The 22882-nt window shown below is 40.4% G+C and overlaps 1 protein-coding gene across 1 annotated transcript in view; it reads right to left on the reverse strand.

The window, feature by feature from the left end:
* Positions 1–22882, reverse strand: part of INSR (insulin receptor) — an 84554-nt gene that overhangs the window by 12419 nt on the left and 49253 nt on the right. Inside the window, exons 3-10 of the mRNA XM_070943442.1 lie at positions 21980–22295; positions 20357–20502; positions 19467–19611; positions 18847–19061; positions 17451–17577; positions 16330–16577; positions 14815–14982; positions 12942–13140 (exon numbers count right to left, since the gene is read on the reverse strand). Of these exons, the coding sequence (XP_070799543.1) occupies positions 12942–13140; positions 14815–14982; positions 16330–16577; positions 17451–17577; positions 18847–19061; positions 19467–19611; positions 20357–20502; positions 21980–22295 (1564 nt within the window). The remainder of the gene's footprint in view (positions 1–12941; positions 13141–14814; positions 14983–16329; positions 16578–17450; positions 17578–18846; positions 19062–19466; positions 19612–20356; positions 20503–21979; positions 22296–22882) is intronic.

Here is a 22882-nt window from a genome sequence, read left to right on the forward strand (position 1 = left end):
ATGTTTGCTTCTTTCAACATTCATGTTTCACAATGGACCACACATTATGCATTATTTTTCTACCAGTATTTGCACATCTTCATAGCTTTTTTATCTAATTCCTCATCTTTAGCAAGTAGTATCAAGGTATACAAAGTGATCTGTGTGCTCCAGTTTTGGGCCATTTATGCATAATGTGCAATTATTCAATGCACATTTCCCATCAAATGTGATCTTTCATACATATGCACCAAGACAAATTCCTTGTGTGTCCAATCACACTTGGCCAATAAAGAATTCTATTCTATCCTATAACTTTTCAGATCCATGCTCCTTATTGGATTGTACAATCTGTCTAATATTCACCGTAAAGCATTTGAGCTGAGTCAACTACAGAGCACATCACCTGCATACAAAGTACACTACCATCACCACATGCATTCCTTATATCTTCATTATTATATTGAACAATCCTCATCTTGTTCCCTGATCAATGTTGAACTATGCATGGAGCATTCTATTTCTTTCCATGCATGCTGGATTTCCAACATACACCACTCTTATTCTTCAGCAACCAACCTTCGTACTGCACAAAGCATTTCTTAATTCAACCGTATTTATTTTGTCATACACTTCTCTAAAGCAACAAACTTACATTTTATTGTGTGTTAAACATTCAAATATTCCTGAATGATCTACTAACAAGCAAAGATCTGTGTTGTACTCCTCCTGCCTGGCATAAAGCCACACCACATTTTCCAAATGTTGTTCGTCATCACCTCTCATTCCCTTTCAGTCAGGAATATGTCAAAATACTTTTCCGCAAAACAAATTAACTTTCCTTCTAGTTACAGTTATTCATTCTTGCTACCTTTTCCTTTATTTATTTATTATTAAATTTATATCCCGCCCTTCTCCCCGAAGGGACTCAGGGCGGTGAACAGCCTAGAATTAAAATAACATGCAATATAAAAGTTAAAATAATTAAGAATAAATTAAATTAAACGGCCACCCCAATTTAAAACCCCTAGCAATACAATTAAAAAACCCTTAAAACCTATTCAGGCCAGGCCGGCTTGCTCAAATAAAAACGTCTTCAGGGCCTTACGGAAAGTGCAGAGATCCGGAATCAGCCGTATTCCAGGAGGTAGCTCGTTCCAGAGGGCGGGTGCTCCCACAGAGAAGGCCCTCCCCCTGGGGGCCGCCAGCCGACACTGCTTGACCGACGGCACCCTGAAGAGGCCCTCTCTGTGAGAGCGTATTGGCCAGTGGGAGGTTATTGGTAGCAGCAGGCGGTCTCGTAAATACCCTGGCCCTAAGCCATGGAGCGCTTTAAAGGTGGGAACCAACACCTTGAAGCGGACCCGGAAGACCACCGGGAGCCAGTGCAGCTCGCGCAGGAGAGGTGTTATATGGGAGCGCCATGTCGCTCCCGTGATCATCCGCGCGGCCGCATTCTGGACCAGTTGGAGCCTCCTGGTGCTCCTCAAGGGGAGCCCCATGTAGAGAGCGTTAGCGTAGTCCAGGTGAGAAGTGATGAGAGCATGAGTGACTGTGCATAAGGAATCCCAACTCAGAAAGGGGCGCAACTGGCGTATCAGGCGAACCTGATAAAAAGCCCCCCTGGCCACGGCCGTCATTTGTGTAGGGGAACAGTATCAACTTTCTTCCAACTGTTAAAAGACACAAATGCAGGTCTCACACACATATTGGACAAATGAATAGCCAGTCTACAAGCAAATCAAATTCATTTTTTAACATTTCGCCTATTACCACTATTGTATATACTTGCAGATAAGCTAAGAATTTTGGGTACCACAAGGCACTCCAAAATTGGGTTCAGCTTATCCGCGTATGGGTTCATCTGCAAGTATATACAATGGTATCTTGGTATTCAGCTGCTTTGAAACTCATCAAATTTGGTACTCAATGCATTTTGACACAAAAATATTTGTTCCGGTACTTGTTTGTTTGGTTCTCAATGCACAAACTAGAACTTGTCGGTGTTGGCTGCCTTGTGACTCATTACATTATTCCTTATGGGGAAAATGTGATGCATTTCCATTTCATTCAAAATAATTTTATCGCTATTATTTTTTAATTTCATTGATACTGCTGGAGGACCTTTGCTTAGCTTCTTTGTCCAAAACAAAATTTCCAAAACAGTTTATTTCTATGAAAATTGCTCTGTGGTTTCTCTTCCTGTTTCATTCTTAACAATTCTTGCTTTGATTATGTTCTTTGCAACTGTCTTTCTAGGCACATGATATTTTATTTCTTCCTTCCTTATTTTTGCAATAATCTTTTATATGCACTTTTTTTCCCTCTTTCAAAGCCTCTTTCACTTCTTCATTTTGTTAATCATCCCTAATGAAATACTAACAGTACTGCAGTATGATGTAATAAAATTATATTTAATTGTTCCAAGCAAATTCCATATCTTCTTTATGACAATTTTTCATTCATTCTAATGATTCAGAACAATGCACAACTTTTCCAAAAACTCGTGTCTAGTTTTGCATTATCATTATTGAAACATAACATGCAACATCATTGACCTCTGGGCTCCTATTTTCATGTACACCTATAGCAACCTATATGATACCAAGCTATATATTCTAATAGACATTTAGCCCTTTCATTTATAATTAAATCTATCCCTTCATTTCATGACATGCAATCTGGTCACCTTCTGGAAGTTTCATGAAATGGAGTGTTCCCAGAGAGAGCATTTGAAGCTTGATGCCTTTTGGGGGGTAAATTTGTCTATTTTGTTCTATCAGTTTTATTTTATAAAATTTTAATTGTTATTTTTCTTTGAAGTTGCAAGCTACTAAAAGTCTGTGTACAATTGTGGTGGGATATGTGATAGGGTCAATAAATGTTTATTTATTGAAATATCAATTAGCCACACTTGACAAGATTACACCAGTTTTTAATCAGACTAACTACAGTATATTCTTAACTTTTCCATTAGTATCACAGACACATAACATTTATTTTTGTTTCTTTTACTTTTATTGTTAACTTATGCTTTTTACCCTTTATTCTTACATTGCAATTTGCAATCTTTCATATGCCATGATCAACCCTAAATGGACCCACTGCTACTGACTTCTAGTTTCTCCATGACTTAGGTCAACCAAGATTTTTATATAATGTTTTTTATAAAGTAGAGAAGATGCAGACCGAGCTAATCAGTCTTAATGAACTCATGCCACTGGTTAATTTATGGCCAACATACTGTAAGCACAACCCAAAGCCTAGTTTTACCCCAAGCATGCGATTCTAGATTCATCACTGGAGGCTTTCAAGAAGAGATTGGACAGCCATTTGTCAGAAATGGTGTAGGGTCTCCTGCTTGGGCGGGGAGTTGTACTAGATGACCTACAAGGTCCCTTCCAACTCTGTTAATCTGTTAAATCTGTTCCCACACATCCCAAAGCCTGCTGATGATCTCCAATCATTCATCTTCCTACTTTATATATAGATAAGGTTATATTGAAGGTTGGTGTCTAATCCAGAAAGCACTGTTAGGCACAAGCAACCAGAACCACTTGTGTATAGACTCAGGCTGTAACTTTGTTTCCTCATCTATGTTACAAGAATCTTACCAGACTGCTTGCCTTCCCTTGGGAATAACCAGATAAGGTTTCATAGATTTGGGAGGAGGTCATGATTATGCAGTTTGTGCCTGTGCAACAATTGCAAGCTAAGCCCTTTCTTGATCTCTTCCTGAAGTCTAGCTGGCAATTCCCCAACATCTACCTTGCAAATCAACACACTGTTGTCAATCTCTCTAATTCAGAGATGCATGTAAGGTAATCCATCCAAACCTATGCCCTATTAGCTTCAGATGCCTCAGATTAGATGAATATATAAACTCCCTGTGTATTATATTCAGGATACTACCGTATGATGATAATTTATTTTCAATCCTTTTCCTAATGACAAAAAACAGCCCAAATTCTCTGTTCTGGCTCTTGGAGATAAATTATAGAGGATTTCAATTTATTAAAACAGAGAATCTTCTTAGATCAAGCATCTCCCAAGACATACTTGTTGAATATACTTGAGTGTATTTCCTTTTAGTCTACTTGTATAGAATTCTACTAATATAGATCATGGATATGTTATACGAATGATGCTGTATTTATGAATCCTGTTATGTTCTTTCCTGACACACAAATGATGCAAAGAGATTGCTGTAAATCTTCTTTATCAAATGGCTGCTCCGGGTTGAGAACATTTGACTCACTTAATATGGTTACCGGTCAGCATCAGCAATACTGGACTACGCAGATCAAAGATTTGACTCATGATATAACGGCTTTCTGTGCTGGGAGGTACAACTGTTCCCTGAGGATCTGGGAGAGTTTTTTCCTGATAAAGTGGTGGATTTTGCTTTTTCTTTTCCTCTTGCTAGTCCTTCTCCCCCAACCCCTTTATTTCATCTCTCGCTTTTGACTTTATCCCTGTCTTGGAGGCTAAATCATGGAGGGCTTCTTTTATCGTACTCTTCTAACCCATTTTCCTGTCTTGTGCCACATTCCAGGTGAACTGTTCATTAACTACTAGTAGTTTTCCATTCAACTGAGATGACATTTTCTTGAATTTTGAACAACACTTTTCTGGCAAGGTCCCAGCATCTTGCATCAATGTCAATCTTTTTGAATCTGATGGCAGCATCTGACACACTTGACCATCTGACACTGTTGTTTAAGTTACACAGGATTACAGTATTTGGCATTATTGGTGGCGATTGTGTTGAACCTTTTCTGTCTTGTTGTTTTGCAATGTTGAACTATAGATTTAAATCTTGGGAATTTCCCCTTACAGGGAATGCCTTTCAGGAATCAATCTTGAGTACTATTTTATTGTCTCCACTCATCCTTTGGGTGTCCTGATCTACAGTTAGGGTTTCCAGTATCATTCTTATGCTAATGTTCAATTTATTGGTCTTTTATAGAACTTGATGACAATGCATGTTCAACTGCAACAGGCCGTCTTACAGGTGTTTCTCTCTTGGATATCCATCTAATACCATCTAGTACCTCAAGTACTAGGTAATATGGAGATTGTCATGTTTCAATCTGATCATCCTTCCCTTTCTCTATTAAGTCTTCCCTCTTATTTGTCTCCTCTGCCTGCTGTCTTCTGACTGCACTAATGTATTTATTCTACTGGTAGATTGCTAATGTTCACATGTTGAATGTTTGTAGGATACAGTGAGCTCTTTTAGAGCAGTGTTACTGCTATGTCCTTAGTTGTCTCACTTCCAGAGTATTGTAGTAGATTCCTTGGCAGTTGATCACAATTTCTGTCTCTATTGCTTTATGGACCTTAGTCCAGAACAGTGCCATTTAGGTTGTTCCTTTATTATTATTATTTATTCATATGTATTAAGGATTTTACATAAAGTAAAAAAGCAAATCTAAAGAAAAATAAATGCAAGAAAAGAAAAAAGAGAAAGGGGAAATAACCTAAAGTTATGAAAAATAATAACCTTCAACCTTCTCTTCATCAGATATTAACAAACCTGTAATCTCCCTTCCCTGTTCCAGAAATCCCTTCAACCCCTTATTTAATTCTAATCTGTTTCAATCTTTTAAACCCATAAATCATAGTTTCATTCTTTTTCCTTCTTTTAGGAAGACGTCCATAAAAACTTTCCAGTCTTTAAAAAAAGCACTTGTCTCCCTGATCAGATTTGCCATTTCCGCTAGTTCTGACATTTTTATGATCCATTCCTCTATCGTGGGAATTCTATCTTTGTTGAATATAATAATCTTGCTGTTGTTATCATATACAAAACTAATCTTTCACGAGTCTTTTCCAGTTCACTATTCTTAACTCCCTATAAAAAGGTAATGGCGGTTTTTCGTTTGGCATATTAATCTTTAACATTCTTTGTATGATTGTATATATTTGTATCCAAAATGTTTTACCTTTTTTACAAGTGGTAAATGGCAAAATATCCCTCTGTTTTTTTCACATTTCCAAGAGTAACTTAAACTATCATTCTACATTTTTGATAATTTCTTAGGTGTTATATACCTATGATATATCATAGGTATATAGGTATATTTATTTAAAAAAAATTCTCTTAAATTATAATATCATGGCCATTCAGGTTGGTCTACATTTTTCACACATCTCAATACAGCAGAGAGGTGTTCACGGGCTACCTAACTGAGCCAGAGACCAGAGCTTTCAAATTACAAACTCCCCAATACCTTCTGCCCTTATTTCTTCCTACAATTGTGTTCATTTTTTTATGATCGCTTCAGCGGGGTCTTTTTTCAAATTCTTGTTCCATAGTTGTAGTCTCCAAGTTTCAGACCTTGAAGGACTTGGTTCGACAACTCAATAATCTGCTCCCTTCCTTTTGCTTCTCTAGAAATTTGACAGGCTTTAAGATTTTAAACTCTTTACTTGATTAGTAGGTTAGTGAAGGATCTGACTGTTCGACTCTTTATTTAGCTGACACTTCCAGGTAAGCATCTGCTTGAAAAGATTGCAGCTGTATATACATCCAGTCCTATCTCAGAACACTGTTTTAAATATAGTGTTCTGTTGATAATATTTTTATTAGGCTCTGAGCAAACTTCATTGCATTGAATTGCAATTATTGTGAAAGTAGATTGACTTCTACATTAGGGCTTCTCTAAAGGAATCTGCATATCACTCGTGTTTTATGGTCTGCCTCAGATATGACCCTCGGCTCGGTATGAGGAGGGGAGGAGGGGGGCCACTGAGGTGGGGGAGGGGATCTCTGGGGTGTTGGAGAGCCGGAGTATTGCGGTTATGACCGGGAGAGGTAGATATGGTGGGAGCCGAGGGGTAGGCCACTCTTGGGGAACTAGGACTCGCTGTCTCAAAGCGATTACTTGTTCCGGCCCCTCTGATTCTGGTTCACCGGGCTCGCCTCGTATACCTGGTGACTCGGGATGTCAGGGCCCTGGCCTCAGGCTGCTGCTGTTTAATGCCAGGTCTGTTGTTAACAAGGCCCCCCTCGTTCGGGACTTAATCCTGGAGGAGGGGGCTGACCTAGCATGCATGACTGAGACCTTGCTGGGCCAGGAGGGGGATGCCCCTCTCAGAGATGTGCCCAGTCGGGTTCCAGATATTGCATCAACCGCAACCCCAGGGAAGGGGTGGAGGAGTGGCAGCTATTGTCCGGAAGAGTCTTTGCCCTCGCAGGATCCCTGCCCCTGAGATTGTTGGGTGTTTTTGAGGTTGGACTTAGGGGTTCAGTTGGGCTTGTTGCTGACGTATCTGCCTCCTAGCTGTGTTATAACAGCCCTGCCTGTGCTGCTAGAGGCAGTAGCTGGGCTGGCAGTGGAGTTCCCCAGGCTTATGGTACTGGGGGACTTTAATTCGTCACTTGGCGAATCCTCAGATGTGGCTCAGGAGTACATGGCTTCCATGACAACCATGGACCTGACCCAAGTAGTTCAGGGTCCGACTCAGGGGGACACACACACTTGACCTGGTGTTTCTCTCGGGGCAGTGGAGATATGATCTGGAATTAAGGGGTATAGATGCTTCTCCCTTGTCGTGGTCAGATCATTTCCTGCTGAGGTTAGACTTCAGGACGCTACTCCTCCATCGCAAGGAGGCAGAACCGATTAAGTGATTCCACCCCAGGCGCCTAATGGACCCTGAAGGGTTCCAGAAGGAGCTTGGGGAGATACCGGACTTTCTTGTCCACAGCCCGGCTGAGTCCCTGGCGGCTGCCTGGAATAGGGCGGCATCTGGGGCACTGGACCGGACTGCACCTTTGCGACCTCTCCATGGCGGTGGATCCAGGAAAGCTCCCTGGTTTACCGAGGAGCTCCGGGAGATGAAGCGCCAGAAGAGACGTCTACAGCGACGCTGGAGGACCAGTAACTCCGAATCTGACAGAACACTCTTAAGAGCCTTTATTAGGATTTATTTAGTGGCGATACGGGTGACAAAATATTCGCATTTTTCTGCACTTATTGCATCCGCGGATTCGCGCCCAGCCGCCCTATTTAGGGTGACTCGCTCCCTCTTTAATGTAGGGGGAGTGGAGGAGCCCTTGCAGGATAGAGCTGAGGAGTTTGTGCAGTTTCTGTCGGATAAAGTTGTTCAGATTCAGATGGACCTGAACTCTGATTGGGCAATTCCGACCGAGATGACGGGGGCAGGTCTTAGTCCTATTGTGTGGGATGAGTTTGAGCCTGTGATTCCTGAGGAAGTGGACAAGGCTGTAGGAGTGATGAGTTCCTCCACTTGTTTGTTGGACCCGTGCCCCTCCTGGCTGGTTTTGGCCAGCAGGGAGGTGACACGAGGCTGGCTCCAGGCTTTAGTTAACGCGTCCTTGAGGGAAGGGGCCTTCCTGCAACCATTAAAGGAAGTGGTTGTAAGGCCCCTTCTCAAGAAGCCTTCCCTGGATCCAGCAGAATTAAAGAACTTTCATCCAGTCTCCAACCTACCCTTCGTGGGAAAGATTGTAGAGAAAGTGGTGGCACTTCAGCTCCTGTGGTCATTGGAGGAAATCGATTATCTACACCCTTTTCAGTCTGGCTTCAGGCCTGGATACAGCACAGAAACTGCTTTGGTCACGCTGATGGATGATCTCTGGCGAACCCGAGATGGGGGTCATTCCTCCATCTTGGTGCTACTTGACCTCTCAGTGGCTTTCGATATCATTGACCATGGTATCCTTCTGGGACGACTAAGGAAGCTGGGAGTGGGAGGCACCGTGTTACAGTGGTTCTCCTCCTATCTCTCTGGTCAATCACAGTCGGTGTTGGTAGGAGGACAGAGGTCGACCCCTAGGCCCCTCATTTGTGGGGTGCCTCAGGACTCGGTCCTCTCTCCCCTCCTATTTAACATCTACATGAAGCCGCTGGTTGAGATCATCCAACGATATGGGATGAGGTATCAGCAATACACTGATGATACCCAGCTGTATATCTCTACCCCGCGTCAATTCAGTGATGCGGTGGATGTGATGTGCCGGTGCCTGGAGGCTGTGAGGGTCTGGATGGGAGTCAACAGGCTCAGACTTAACCCAGACAAGGCCGAGTGGCTGTGGATATTGCCTCCTAAAGACTTTGTTGATCGTCTATCATTGGTTCTGGGGGGAGAGAATTTGTCCCCCTCAGAACGGGTTCGCAATTTGGGTGTCCTCCTAGACTCACAGCTAAGAATAGAGCAACATCTGATAGCTGTGGCTAGGGGGACCTTTGCACATGTTCGCCTGGTGCACCAATTGCGACCCTACTTGGATCGGGAGGCTCTCCTCACAGTCACTCATGCCCTTGTCACCTCACAGTTAGATTATTGCAACACGCTCTACATGGGGCTACCCTTGAAAAGTGTTCAGAGACTACAGTTGGTCCAGAATGCAGCCGCGTGAGCTGTCGTGGGAGCACCTAGGTACACCCACATTACACCAATTATCCGCGAGCTGCACTGGCTCCCTATTGGTCTCCGGTCACAATTCAAGGTGTTGGTTATTACCTTTAAAGCCCTACATGGCTCAGGGCCAGGTTATCTTCGAAACCGCCTTCTACCGCATAGCTCCCAGTGACCGGTAAGATCCCACAGAGTTGGTCTCCTCTGGGTCCCGTCAGCTAAACAATGCTGGCTGGCGGGCCCGTGGGGGAGGGCCTTCTCTGTGGCTGCCCCACCTCTCTGGAACCAGTTACCTCCTGAGGTCCGGACCATCCCCACCCTATTGCCTTCTGAAAAGCGGTGAAGACCTGGCTTTTCCGGCAGGCTGGGGCCGTTGATCTCGCTCTTGCGATCCGGCGAGATCTGGCCATGAATGGTGTGAATGAGTTTTAATGTTTTTAATGTTTTTAATTTTTAAATGTTTTTTATAATGATTTAAAATGTATTGTGAGCCGCCCTGAGTCTTCGGAGATGGGCGGCATATAAATTAAATTAATAAATAATAATAAATAAATAAATAAATTGGTCCTCTTCTAGAGATATTGTTTGCTTCCTCATTGATTCCTGCACTTTGAAGTTCCAGGAAAGGCTTGTTTATTTCAATTTAGCTCTAATTGGCTCAGAACTGTTAAACCTATTGTGACATGACTATAACATTTTGCAATGATGCAATCTTTTGTTATTGTTTAAATGTTTTTATGCATTTCATTTCTACTATATTGACTATAGTGTCTATTTAAATTGCCACCTTCCATAGATATGCAGTTCTATAATAAACTAAAAAAAAAAACACTTTGCAGGAAAAATTCACGGACCAAAAAGTAGAATTATTATTGTTCTCCTGTTCCATTTTTCAATGAGTCTTTTTTATCACTGACATTTCAGATTTGTATCCATTTATTCTTTTCCATACATATTGGCTAGTTTGTTCAATTAAAATAAGTTGGATATTGCCACCATGCGCTCTTTCCCTCACCTCAATACACATACAGATAATTTCCACCAGCCTGTCAGTTCTATAAAAATAGGATGTAGTGACCACTTTGAGGGTTAGTAATATAATAAAATGGGGTGGGAAATTCTAGTCTTTTTTAAGTGAAAATAATTTCTACATCTGCCACAAGAAGCAGACCGAAGTACTGCTTTTACTACCTGAGGTGATTAGTTCAGATTTTAATTTGCTGAAAACATTCTAAAATGTAATTCAGCCAGAAGCAGGTATTTGTAAAATGTCCACAAGACTTCACATATAGTTCCAAGCATAAAAACAGTTCTTGTTTTTTCTGAAAGTCAGAAATTCTACATTCTGGCTCCTTTTCCATCCAATTTACTTATTAACCATGTAAAAGCAGTTATCTTGAGCACATGTACTGTCCTAAGCTGTATCCCCCACACATGATAGGTCAGAGTTCATAGATATACTATACCAGAGAGCAAACACATATAAACATCTGTAATGTAACAGAGGGCAGGACAAAAAGCAATGGGTGGAAATTAATCAAGGATAAGCAATTTAGGAGAAATTTCCTGACAGTTAGAACAATTAATCAACGGAACAACTTGTCTGCAGAAGTTGTGAATGCTCCAACACTGGAAATTTTTAAGAAGATGTTGGATAACCATTTGTCTGAAGTGGTGTAGGGTTTCCTGCCTGGGCAAGGGGTTGGACTAGAAGACCTCCAAAGTCCCTTCCAACTCTGTTATTCTATTCTATTCTAAGCTAATGATATTAAAAATGAGTTCTACTTTGTTGGTACAGCTATCAAAGAATGTTTCAAGAAGGAAATCTCAGGAAAAAGAAAGAATTACTTTCCCTGTAGAGTTTTCAAAGAAAATTAGATTGATTAAAATCTTTACTATTGCACCTAGTACTAGTCACTGTTTTGGTCTGTAATTCCTTCTTATTTGAGGAATTACCACTGTATATTCATCAAACAAAGACTGTCTTCTTTCAAGATGGTTAGATACAGGTAGTCCAAGACTTATAACAGTTTGTTTAGTGACTGAAGTTACAGTGACACTGAAAAAGTGACTTATGACCGTTTTTCACACGTACGACCACTGCAGCATCCCCATTGTCACATGATCAAAATTCAGAAGCTTGGCAACTGGTTCATATTTATGACAGTTGTAGCATCCTGGGATCATGTGACCACATTTTGTAACCTTCTGACAAGCAAAGTCAACGTGGAAGCCATATTCACTTAACAACTGTGTTACTAATTTAACATCTGCAGTGATTCACTTAACAACTGTGGCAAGGAAGGTTGTAAAATGGGTCAAAATTCACTTAATAGCTGTCTCTCTTAACAACAGAAATTTTGGGCTCAATTGTGGTTGAAAGTCGAGAACTACCTGTATGCAAATATTTATTTTCCCTTAAATACAGCTTCTGCCCAAGAAATCTCAACAAGCAAGTAATGCCAGAACTTCCATAAACTTCATTATGTTTTGCAAGCGTCACTAAGGCTCTGACTTAGTTGAATCATTACCCTTGGAGATTCTTGATTCAGCTTGCTTGCTAGAAAGCTTGGACCAAAGTTCCCCTATCTTATAAAGGACCAGCAACTATGTTAGATAAAGCCTCACAAACAATTGTAACAGCATGGCCAAAGTTGCATCCATTATCTGAGACACCTTAGAACGGAACAAAAGTCTCCTTCTACAAAGAATTCAATGACACTATTATGCTAATATTAGCAGCTCACCTTGTTTCCAGGGCATTCTAGCCAGAACCTACCAAAAAACAGGAAATATGGCACAACAAGCTGTTTACAGGTAGCTATAGTCCTCAACTTATTGGTCAGTAAGCAAGATATCATGTGACTGCTTTGCTTCATGACCATAATCCTGGCATTCCTGATTGAGGTTGTTAAGCGATCTTGTGGGTCCTAAGCAGGAAAAGTGGTGCAATATTTTGCAACAGCCAGAAATGCTTTCAAACCATAAAGCACGCTTTCCAAGGCTATTGCAACTTCAAATGATCATGAAATGATTGTAGACTCAAAGACTCATAGTCCTCGACTTACAACTATAAATGGGACTGGCCCTTCCCTCACGAAACAATGAGATTAGTAAAGCGCAATATCATGTGACCACTCATTTAGCAATAACAATTCCAGCACTCCTGTTGTCATTGTTAACTGAACCTGTGACTCAGGGGTTTCTTGGCACACTATAAAAACTCTCAAGGAAATAGCTGTGTTTTCCAGTAGAAATAGCTTTAGTATTGTTCAATACTACAAACCAACACAGTGGTCCCAACCTTTTCAGCTCTGTGGACCGGCAGCAGCAGGGGGGGGAGAGGGGATGGTCTCGCCCACCACTTGTGCAAATGGAGCTTCACGTGCTCATGTGCTTACCTGCTGCTTGCACGGCCCAGTTCCCAACAGACCATGAACCAGTACCGGACCGTGGACTGGGGGTTGGGGATCCCTGTTCTAATACGGTATACTTCCATCTCTTGCTTGATAAGCCAAGAAAGGAAGTCTGTCCTCACTAGAGCCAGAAGAAAGCCACACTCAGGGACTTACCTCTGAACAAAGACTTCATTGTGGAGGTAATTCTCAAAAGTTTTCCTGAAGGCAGATTCCTCCAACTCCTTCTGGATCTGAGAGTCTGTTTTAGGGCAGGCACAACATTCTTCATTTCTTTTTTCACCCTCAGTCCCGTTGTGCTTGAAGTGGTCTTCTACTAACGGAGGAGACCATGTCCAAGAGGGTAGCTTCAAGCCTGCAGGACAGATGGACAATAAAGCTTTTATGTCTCACGATCCTAAAAGATTAATGGTCAGCAAGGGAATTACAGCCTCAAGGTCATCATGTTTTTGAATATGTAATGCCAATTCCTAAGCAAAGTCCTCTCTAATTGAATACATCTGGGGGTTGAATATAGTACCTGATTACAACTTGTTAAAGCAGTCACTCCTTCTCCCCAGATCATGTACCGTATTTTTTTGCTTTTTTCCCTGCCTCTAAAAACTTCCGAAACAGAGCTTCAGAAAAAAAGCCTCTGAAGCTCTGTTTGGGGGCTTTTTTTCTGAAGCTCTGTTTGGGGGCTTCTTTTCTGAAGCTTTGTTTCTGATGCTTTTTTCAGCCTCTGAAACCTCCATTTGAGAAGCTGGGCGGGGCTACATTAGGAATATAAGACGCACCCAGATTTTCACCCTTTTTTGGGGGGGCGGGGGGAAAGGTGCGTTTTATACTCCGAAAAATACGGTAGTTGTTTTCAAAAGTTGTTGTATAATCCCAGAAAAATATATGCTTGGTTTAAGGATTTGCAGATAGATGTTATTTGTTTCTGCATGCTCCGTGACATTTTTCTTAATCCAAATCAAAGGGTTAGGCAGCCTGTTACATAGCCTATTGACCATGTTGGTTAGATTATGGGAACATTGGCCCAGCATGTATAGAAGATGCCAGTTATGTTCAGACATTTTAGCTAATTGCTGTTGGGTTAGTGTAGGGTTGCTCAAATCACCTCCTTCCAAGTTAATCAAGGAAGCTTAATTAAGGTTAAATCCACAGTGCTACACAGCCAAAGTAGCTATTGATTGTTAATTGTGTGTTTATAGAAATAGCTGTAAATGGGAAACCCCAGGTTTGAGATAGATGGCTTTGTGGAAACATAAAGAAAAGGTATATGTCTGAATACAATGACTTTTTTTGGAAACTTCGGAAAACAACAGTTGAGTATGCACATGTGCTAAACTGTATAAAGTGGTTGGTTTGGTTTACTATATTAAATTAATGTAGCCAGAGTTAGCTTATTAGATTTTTACCCCATTGCAATTCATCAAACTCTTGGTGCTTATAGATACAGTTAACCAAAAATTCAAACATGACCACAAATCACAATATCAACAAAGAGGTGTTGTAATCTAAATGCCTTTTGGTACAGCTTAGTTGTCAACATCTTCTGAAGCAAAATCTAATCTCAAAAAAGAGCCCAACCCAAAGGGCTGATGCCACCCAAAAGTAACAATTTTTCTGAACATCACCTTCCTGACTTATCAAAAGGGGGAACAATCTGCTGCTACTCCTGGCATAATCATAATGTTGGACAGAGTTCTGTATGAAGATACAGTCTTGTATGTAGTGCCAAGCCATAAAATACCTTTATAGGTTAATACCAGAACTTCAAACTGCATCTGAAGTTTCACCAGGAACTAATGCAGGGATGACAATAGAGGTGTCACACGGTCCAAGTGATAATTGCAGGTGAACATCTGGGCAGCTATATTCTCTATCAATTAAAACTACTAGATGCTTTTTAAAGGCAGCCCCATATGGAGTAGAGAATTACAATGGGCTAAACAATGGACTAAATAAGCGCACCAACCTACTTGTTCTGAAAATATCAGAAGTTTAAATCTGGAAACAGGGGGACACAGCTAGCCTGCCTTACCCTTCAGGCAATAATCTAGATCATAGAGTTCGCTGTCTTCACTTTGTTGTTCCCAGGATACCATATAATGTGTAATATTCCCATTGGGATGAGAAGGTGACTTCCATTTCAGAATGATCTGTGATGAAGAGTTGGAAACAGAAATTGGATCCTGGGGGACACTAGGCACTGGAGAGAAGAGAAAAAAATATATAACCATCAAAAAATAGGAACAATGTGAACAAAAACTTTATCAAGTCACACAATGAGTGTTTCAATAGAAGAGAATATTTGTAGTTGAGAATTCGGCTGTGAGGACCTTGGTGCTCTCTGAGCTTGGTTTTCTTGCAGATGTTTCATTACAAGCCAGGTAACATCATCAATGCTAGTATTCTAGTGGCTTGCCCTGTCAGTGTTGGTGGGAGTGGTCTTCATGGTTCCTTGATTGGACTGTTGTTTATTGTTAGCTTATATGTCTGAGTTGGTAGTTGGGGCTATTCAGGTATTGCTTACTACTTGATTCTTGGTTTAATGTTAATCTTGATGCTAATCTCTGCTTATCTGAATGCTGATTGCTGATGAAGAGTGTTTTGGTGTTTTTGCTTCCTTTTTGGCTGTTTGATTGTCTCTATTTTATTCTGGGCTAGTTTGATTGCTCTTGAAATGCTATGGCCACTTCTGAATAATGAACTTTAAATGGCAAATAAAGAAGCCAGACAGATTCAAAGGAGAACTAGCCAAGATGATAAGCGGTCTGGAAACTAAGCTCTATAAAGAGCAGTTAAAGGATCTGGGTATGTTTGGCTTGCAAGAGAAAACTTAGGGGAGATATCACAATGGTCAATTATAAATTATTACAATTATAAATAGATATTTATAAATATCTAAAAGGATGCAACATACAGTAGTGGACCTATTTTGCTAAAACTAAGAGGAGGTAAGGACTAATGAAACTGAATTTTTTTTAAAATTTGATTTATATGCCGCCCTTCTCCGGAGACTCAGGGTGGCTTACAATGTGCTCAGCAATAGCCTTCATCCTTTTGTATATTCATACAAAGTCAGCTTATTGCCCCCACAACTGGGTCCTCAATTTACCTACCTTAGAAAGGATGGAAGGCTGAGTCAACCTTGAGCATTGGCGAGATTCGAACCTGCAGTAATTGCAGGCAGCTGGTCTTAATAACCAGCTTAATAACAGGGTGCCTTAGACCACTGTACTACCAAGGCTCTTTTAATTAAAAAGGAAAGGTGATTCAGATGAATACTTTGAGGAATTTCCTGGTGTTAAGAATTGAGAAAGATTTTCAAATGGGAGCTGGGGCCAGCTAGGGGGAGTTGGCTTGCTGGATTTCTGCTATGAAAGAGGTCACATTAGATGACCTATAAGTCTTTTCCAACAAACTCTGCAGCAATACATTAAAATAATTATGTAGTATATAATTATTAAGTCAAAGAATCAATTACAACCATCCTTCCCCAAGAACTGTTTTGACTGGCAGTTCCTAAACATTGCAAGACAGTAGTACTGCTCACCAGAAGCATTAGTTCGAATGTATATGATTTCGCTCTTTGCCCCATAGATTTTCTGCTCATCTGTATGAGTGACCAATGTCTTCACAAAAATGGCATACTGAGTCCAGGCTTTCAGGCCCCGCATCAGATACCCAGGGTCTTTGATTTTGGCATCAGTCGCCCGGGAAGGAGGTTCAATATCCACCACTGTCCAGCTGTTGGAGCCACAAACATCCTGGCCATCAAATTCCGTCACGTTCCGAAAAGGACTAGCCCAAAAAGGAAGGGAAAGAACACTAGCTGCTATTTCAGAAAAGCAAAACATACATGTAGGAAGAAATGTGCTATTCATTTTAAATGGGGGGCAATGGATACAAGTTCAGAATTACGGAGAAGAGAGAGAACTCTTCTCTCTAACTAGACTGGCCAATGATATTGAGTGCTAGGTGTGTAGAGAATCATGTCAGCCTAAAATGGCCAAATAACCCAAGCGAACAAAAGATGCCAATTTTGGTGTCGTACAATGGTAAAGCCAAGCACTCAAGAGCAAGTGCATCAATACATGAAGCTATTCCCACTAGTCACTTGATAGCCTCCACTGGGTTACGAATACAAGCAGAGGCCATAATGTTTTCTTGCCTACTGAACATAACTGACGTTTTGACAGAGCTGCTATTATTTATATCTTTTAATGTGAAGCATTTTTAAAGCTAAGTATTAAGATTAGTAATTAAAAAATGGCTAACAAATAGTTTGAATGTATTTAGAGTAACTACAAAGCTAATTTTGTTTTTCCTCACAGTTAATCAATTTATTTTATACTTAATATAGGATCAAATCTATTGAATATCACTATATTTTTGTAAGTGGGCATTGGTCCTACCTGATATGCCCTTTCTCAGCGTGAGGGGAATTTACAAAGCCTCTTAGCTACAGGTTGCTTGGTTCTTGTCCAACTATGAAGACTAGTACTTCTATCTACATTCAGTCTACAAGAATATTCAATGAAAGAAATAAAGCTGGAGGCAACTCTGGTACTTTCTGGATCGCTGACCATTAACCATTCTCAGCCTTACTGTTCTGCGCCGCACAATATAGGCTCGATATCTGGGAACCAACTTTAACAAGGATTGTTTACTCACGCTTCCTTATAGAACACCATGAAGCCCAAAAGGTCACGGAAGTCCAGTGGCCAGTATGCCTCCCATTTCAGTACAATTTTGTCACTGGATGTTTTTATCTTAGTAAACTTCAGCACTTCATTCTCACCTGCAGAGAATGACATCACATTTGTATTAGCAAGCATTTGTGGATAGAAAAAACAATGGTATGATCATACCAAATTAAGTATTTTGTGTTGTATCCAAAAAAGTAAATCCCATACTCTGTGAGACCCACAGAAGTGATGTTAGTTCAACAGGAAAGTAATGGTGAATTAGAAGAGAGTCAAGAGCATGGAAATTTCTCTTATTTATTTATTTATATATATATTGCAATTTGTATTTGCCTATGGGGAGGTGTTTACTATCAAATGAAATATAATGGGAAACCGGGGCTTGAAGTCAGAGACCAAAGTATTGTAGGTGTTAATGAAAAAACCATCATGGGAAATTGTTTGTTTGTTTCTAGTGCCTTAACCACTAGACCAAACTGACTTGAATCAGAGGAACATGAAGAACACATTGGAGTATCAGAAATAAAGGAGTGATTTTTTAAATCTGAAAATGGAGGTAGAGAAAGAAAGAAAAAAAGAAAGAAAGAAAGAAAGAAAGAAAGAAAGAAAGAAAGAAAGAAAGAAAGAAAGAAAGAAAGAGAGGGAAGTATGATTTTTATTACCCCACCTTCATGAATTAATACAATGCAGGCAGCTGTGGCCATAGAAATCAAGCCCCTCTGATCTATAGAGAGAAGGTAGAGAGCCTCTCACACACATATGTGCTATTGCTAAGGGAGGCTGTGGGGACAAATTGTCCTGTGCTCTGCCAGCCTGGCAGAAATTCATAAACGAGGGCTGGATTTGCTTTGCAACTCAGTCGGAAAATATATAGCATACATAAACAGGATGTTTCCAATTTGGAAGCTACATCTTTGAATGCAGAAACATTCCCAGAAGGAAACAAAGCCAAAACACAACAAATGTATGGTTCTGGACCAATGCCCATTTCCTCTCCTTGTTGCTTTGAGATTAAAATAAAGCTTCAACCACACTAGTGGGCAATTACTGACCCCAAAGTCAAAGTCAGAGTGGTAGCATAATTCCTAAAGTCACTGAGAGAAATATGCCTTTGCCTAATGAATCCAAAAGTCTTAATGCAAAATAACAATTTTCTAATTAATAGCAAAAACTAGAGACTATGAAGTAATAATCAATAAACATTACTTAAGATGTATATTGATGCACACAGATACCCCAAAAGAGTATCTATGTGCATCCTAACCAGTAAAATCATGTTTATCCTCCACTCATCAATAATTAAGAAAAGACATATCTCATTTTAGAATTATTCATTTCTTTGGATAGCAGAAAGTCATCCTTACAAGAAGCCTGGTCGCCATTGGTCTTGAGAGCAATGTCATTCTTCTCCTGGCGCCCTTTTGTTCCTGAGATCTCTTCCATCTTATGGATTTCTGATAGGCACAATTTGGGATTGTAATAGAAGAACAGCTTCCCTCGGGCAATAGTGAGATTGTGTTTGCTCCAGTCCCAAAGCTGGCGGAGATTCTGGTTGTCCAGGGCATAAAATGAATAATTTCTGGATAAGGAATAAAAGGACATAAAGAAAATAAATGCAAACAAAAAGGAAGGAAGGAAGGGAGGGAGGGAGGGAGGGAGGGAGGGAGGGAGGGAGGGAGAGAGAGAGAGAGAGAGAGAGAGAGAGAGAGAGAGAGAGAGAGAGAGAGAGAGAGAGAGAGGAGATTGCCAAACTGCTTCTTTTGTAATCAGCTGTCATTTCTAAATCCCCCTCAAAACCTCTCTTTTGAGTAGGGACCAAAGAACAGGAGATCAAAACCAGCTATCACTTTTCCTACCCCCTGTGTCTTTAATAGCAGACTGACTTGCTTGTGATGCTTTATAATAATGCAATAGTGAGGAAAGATCTCATTGCTCTCAATAGTATTTCCAGGGGTTCAAGATATCCCTGAAGAACCGAACTCACCCTGCTTCCAGAGTCTGTCCTCTGATCAGGTGCAGCTTGCGGAAAAAAGAGAGAGAGACCAGGGCATAGGAGCGACGGATTTTCAAATAACCTGAGATTTCTTCAATCAAACCAAGGTTGGCTTCCAATTCAGCAGCAATGTTAGCTAAAGGAGGATGAAACATCAGCCATTCAAGCCACAAAATTATGAACAGAGTAGATTGTTATTCATACTGGGTCCTAACCTATGTGAAGAAGCACCCAAAGTCACTATTACAACCACCAAAAATCAGCAAGTAGCTTCCATGGCCCAAAACAGAGACATATGACATGACCAAAGGCAACCATGGTCTTTCCCAGGCATTACTCCTTTGTCCTTTATTAGCGTGCTTGCTTATCCGGGTTGGACTACCCAGGACAGGAGTACAGAACTTCCATTGGTTCACGTGCCATTCAAGCCTTTGAGAATGGCATTTGGGAAGTGAATAAGATCAGCAACAGGTTTTTGGGGGAGGAGGGGGTATATTGGAAATGTTAAGAGAAGAAACAGATTCCTTATAGTTTTTGCAAGATTTAAACCTGCAGGTTGCCTCCTTAATTTACCCTCAAAAACAGATGTCAGCAAGCCACATTTGGCCCTTAGGCCACACTTTTGCACCCTTGAGCTTTGTAAATTTGCATTATTGAAAATAGACTGGCAAAATTGTGACTTTTTGGTAAATTAAAATTTGGGAATATGCTCCAAGCCTAACTTGAGATACTCCATCATCCCGCCCCCAAAACTAACCAAAAAAACGAACATTTCAGTCCCTGCCATGCATGCGGACAAGGCATGGTCACTGGACAGGAAAAAGAAATGTTTTACACTTTCTCTTGATTGGTGCAAAGTAAAACTGGACATAGACACTCACTTCCTCCACGAATGTTGATAATCAAACTTCCATTCACAACGGTGCAGCCTCGGAGTGCCTGGGCAGCAGTAACCGAATCAATTACCTTTTCGTCACCCATATCACACGTTTTTGGACAAAGACCCGCACAGGGTGTGCAGAGCAAGCTGAAAAAGAAAATACCAGAGGGGATCATTCAGGCTGTCCAATGATTATAAGGGATAATGGTGCAATAAAACACTAAATTTTCCAGTTTAGGAAAAGATTCTAGAGTTCATAGCCACTATTATAAGAACCTATAATCTGCAAACAGGGGATGCCTTAATAATTAGTTAATCTCTTCAGGCCATTTTTTTCCAGCTTCAACCAGGATGAAGGATTTGACAATACAGCTACCATCTAGCCCCCATGGTTATGTTAATTTGTTATCTTTCTGGTTCCTTAATAATTCAAATTTCAGACATGGTTTTTGCACAGGATTCAATCATCTGGTAGAATTTATATATATATCATAGTGAAATAGGCAGGTAAGCAGATAACATAGTTGGTATGTTGCCAGCAAAATGCTATCATACTAGGATGGATTTACTTTCAGAAAGCAAAGAAAATTGACAACAGGCTCAAAACCCCATATTCATTCAAAGTTCTTGGAATGAACTAAACTGAAAAATATTACAATTAATACTAATATTCAGAAAAATATCTGATTTACTATTAGTTTATTTTATAGGTTACACACTCTTCATACGACTCTGAGCAGTTTAAAACCAAGAACCAAAATAGAAATAAAATAGAAATAGAAACAAGCTCTCCTGTGATAAATAACTGAATTGCCAATTATCTTTTTTAATGAGAATGCTCCAAATTGTCCATTTCCTCTCCCCTGTGGACATCTAGCTCTTCATTTTTCCCCCTTTACAACATAAGAAGTACTAACGAGGAATCAGAAAATCCAGTTGTCTTGTTGCAAAATTTATGATCAGCTAGAAGGAGGCAAATTCCAAGTACTGAAAACCAAGGAATATTTTCCAAGTATTTGGAAAACAGCACAAATATGTGTGTGTATATATTTATCATTTCATCCAATTCCATAAACTTCAGAAGTACTAAGTTTCTTTTAAATAATATATGCATACATTAAGTATATTTCCACTCAGTACTGTCTAATTTAAAATGATTAGCATAGTCTGCAGAATATATCTTCGAATATTACTTAGAGAGTAAGTATCAGTGGTGGGTTTCTACCAGTTTGCCCCGATTCAGGTGAACCGGTAGTGGCAGCGGTGGGAGGCTCCGCCCACCCATCACGGATGCTCTGCGCATGCGCAGAAGTGCCACTCCCACCCGCGCGCTCCCAGTTCCAAACTGGTAGCGAAGTTAAGTGGAACCCATTACTGGTAAGTAAGTATTCATGATTTAGCTCTACTCTTGACTTTAATGTTAGGGTTATGACAGCACTACAAATCTGAAAGCTTCTCAATATTTTAGATTGCAAGTTTCTTTATTATTGCTTGGCACAAAATGCTATTTTTCCCCCTTTTTTATTTCTCACTTTATTTGCTAATCCTGATATACCTCTCAAAACACAGTTACAGTATCTGTACACCCACCAATAAGAAGAGACAATAAAAAGGAAGAACTCACTTGGTAGAGTTCAAGGTGTAACCGGAAGGGCAATCAGAGATGCATTCGCCATTGTGGATAACATGGCATTCAGACTTGCGGACCATCTTGCATTTATTGTGCAGCTCCTGACAGAAGTCGAAAGTCACACACCGCCAGCCTTTGTAGCGATAGTAATTAGGTGGACATGTTTCTATACACCTGCCATCCAAAAAGAAATTCCGGCACGCCACACACTTCTCTGGATTGTTGGGCTCATAGCAGTTGCCAAGGCACTCTGTATGGCAGCACTTGCCAGTTGGGGTACAGCCCTGAGACTTGCATGTGGGAGGACACACTGGAGAAGAGAAATAAAGAGAGATGATTACTAGGCACTTTAAAAGGAGGGGCTGCTCACCTCAAGGAAAACTGCCTTTATTGCTTCATCAAAGTATACTAGACACACTAGAGTCCCCCCAAAATGAACACTTTATGGTTATTTACCAGAATGTCAATTGCCACTCCCACAATCCAGCAGATTGATTTTATTATTTCTGCTTACCTTTGCCCTAAATAGTACTAAATACTATTTTTTCTAAATAGTAAAGTGCATTTCTGGTGAACGCAGTGAGCTGTATTACTTGCCATTTTTATTTTCTAAGAAAGCTTAGGAATCCTAGCTAAAACCAAGAGGCATTTTTTAAAATAATGATGATACAAAAGGCTGGTTTTTCATAGCAAGGTGGATTCCTGTTTTATAAGTATAACATAATATTTTAAATATATAAAAAGTCAAATGGCCATGATATTGGGCAAGCAGCAAAAGAGGTATATTGATGCCATAGGACCATGTGGTAGATCTCAAGATCCCAAGTCTAAACATATAGTTTTATTTAAAGTTTTGCAATGCAGCATCTTATCGTCACAAGACCAAATTCCATATGT

The sequence above is a fragment of the Pituophis catenifer genome, unplaced genomic scaffold (assembly GCF_029215685.1).
Source record: "Pituophis catenifer annectens isolate HBS135680 unplaced genomic scaffold, rPitCat1.0.hap2 SCAF_1, whole genome shotgun sequence".
NCBI lineage: Eukaryota > Metazoa > Chordata > Lepidosauria > Squamata > Colubridae > Pituophis > Pituophis catenifer.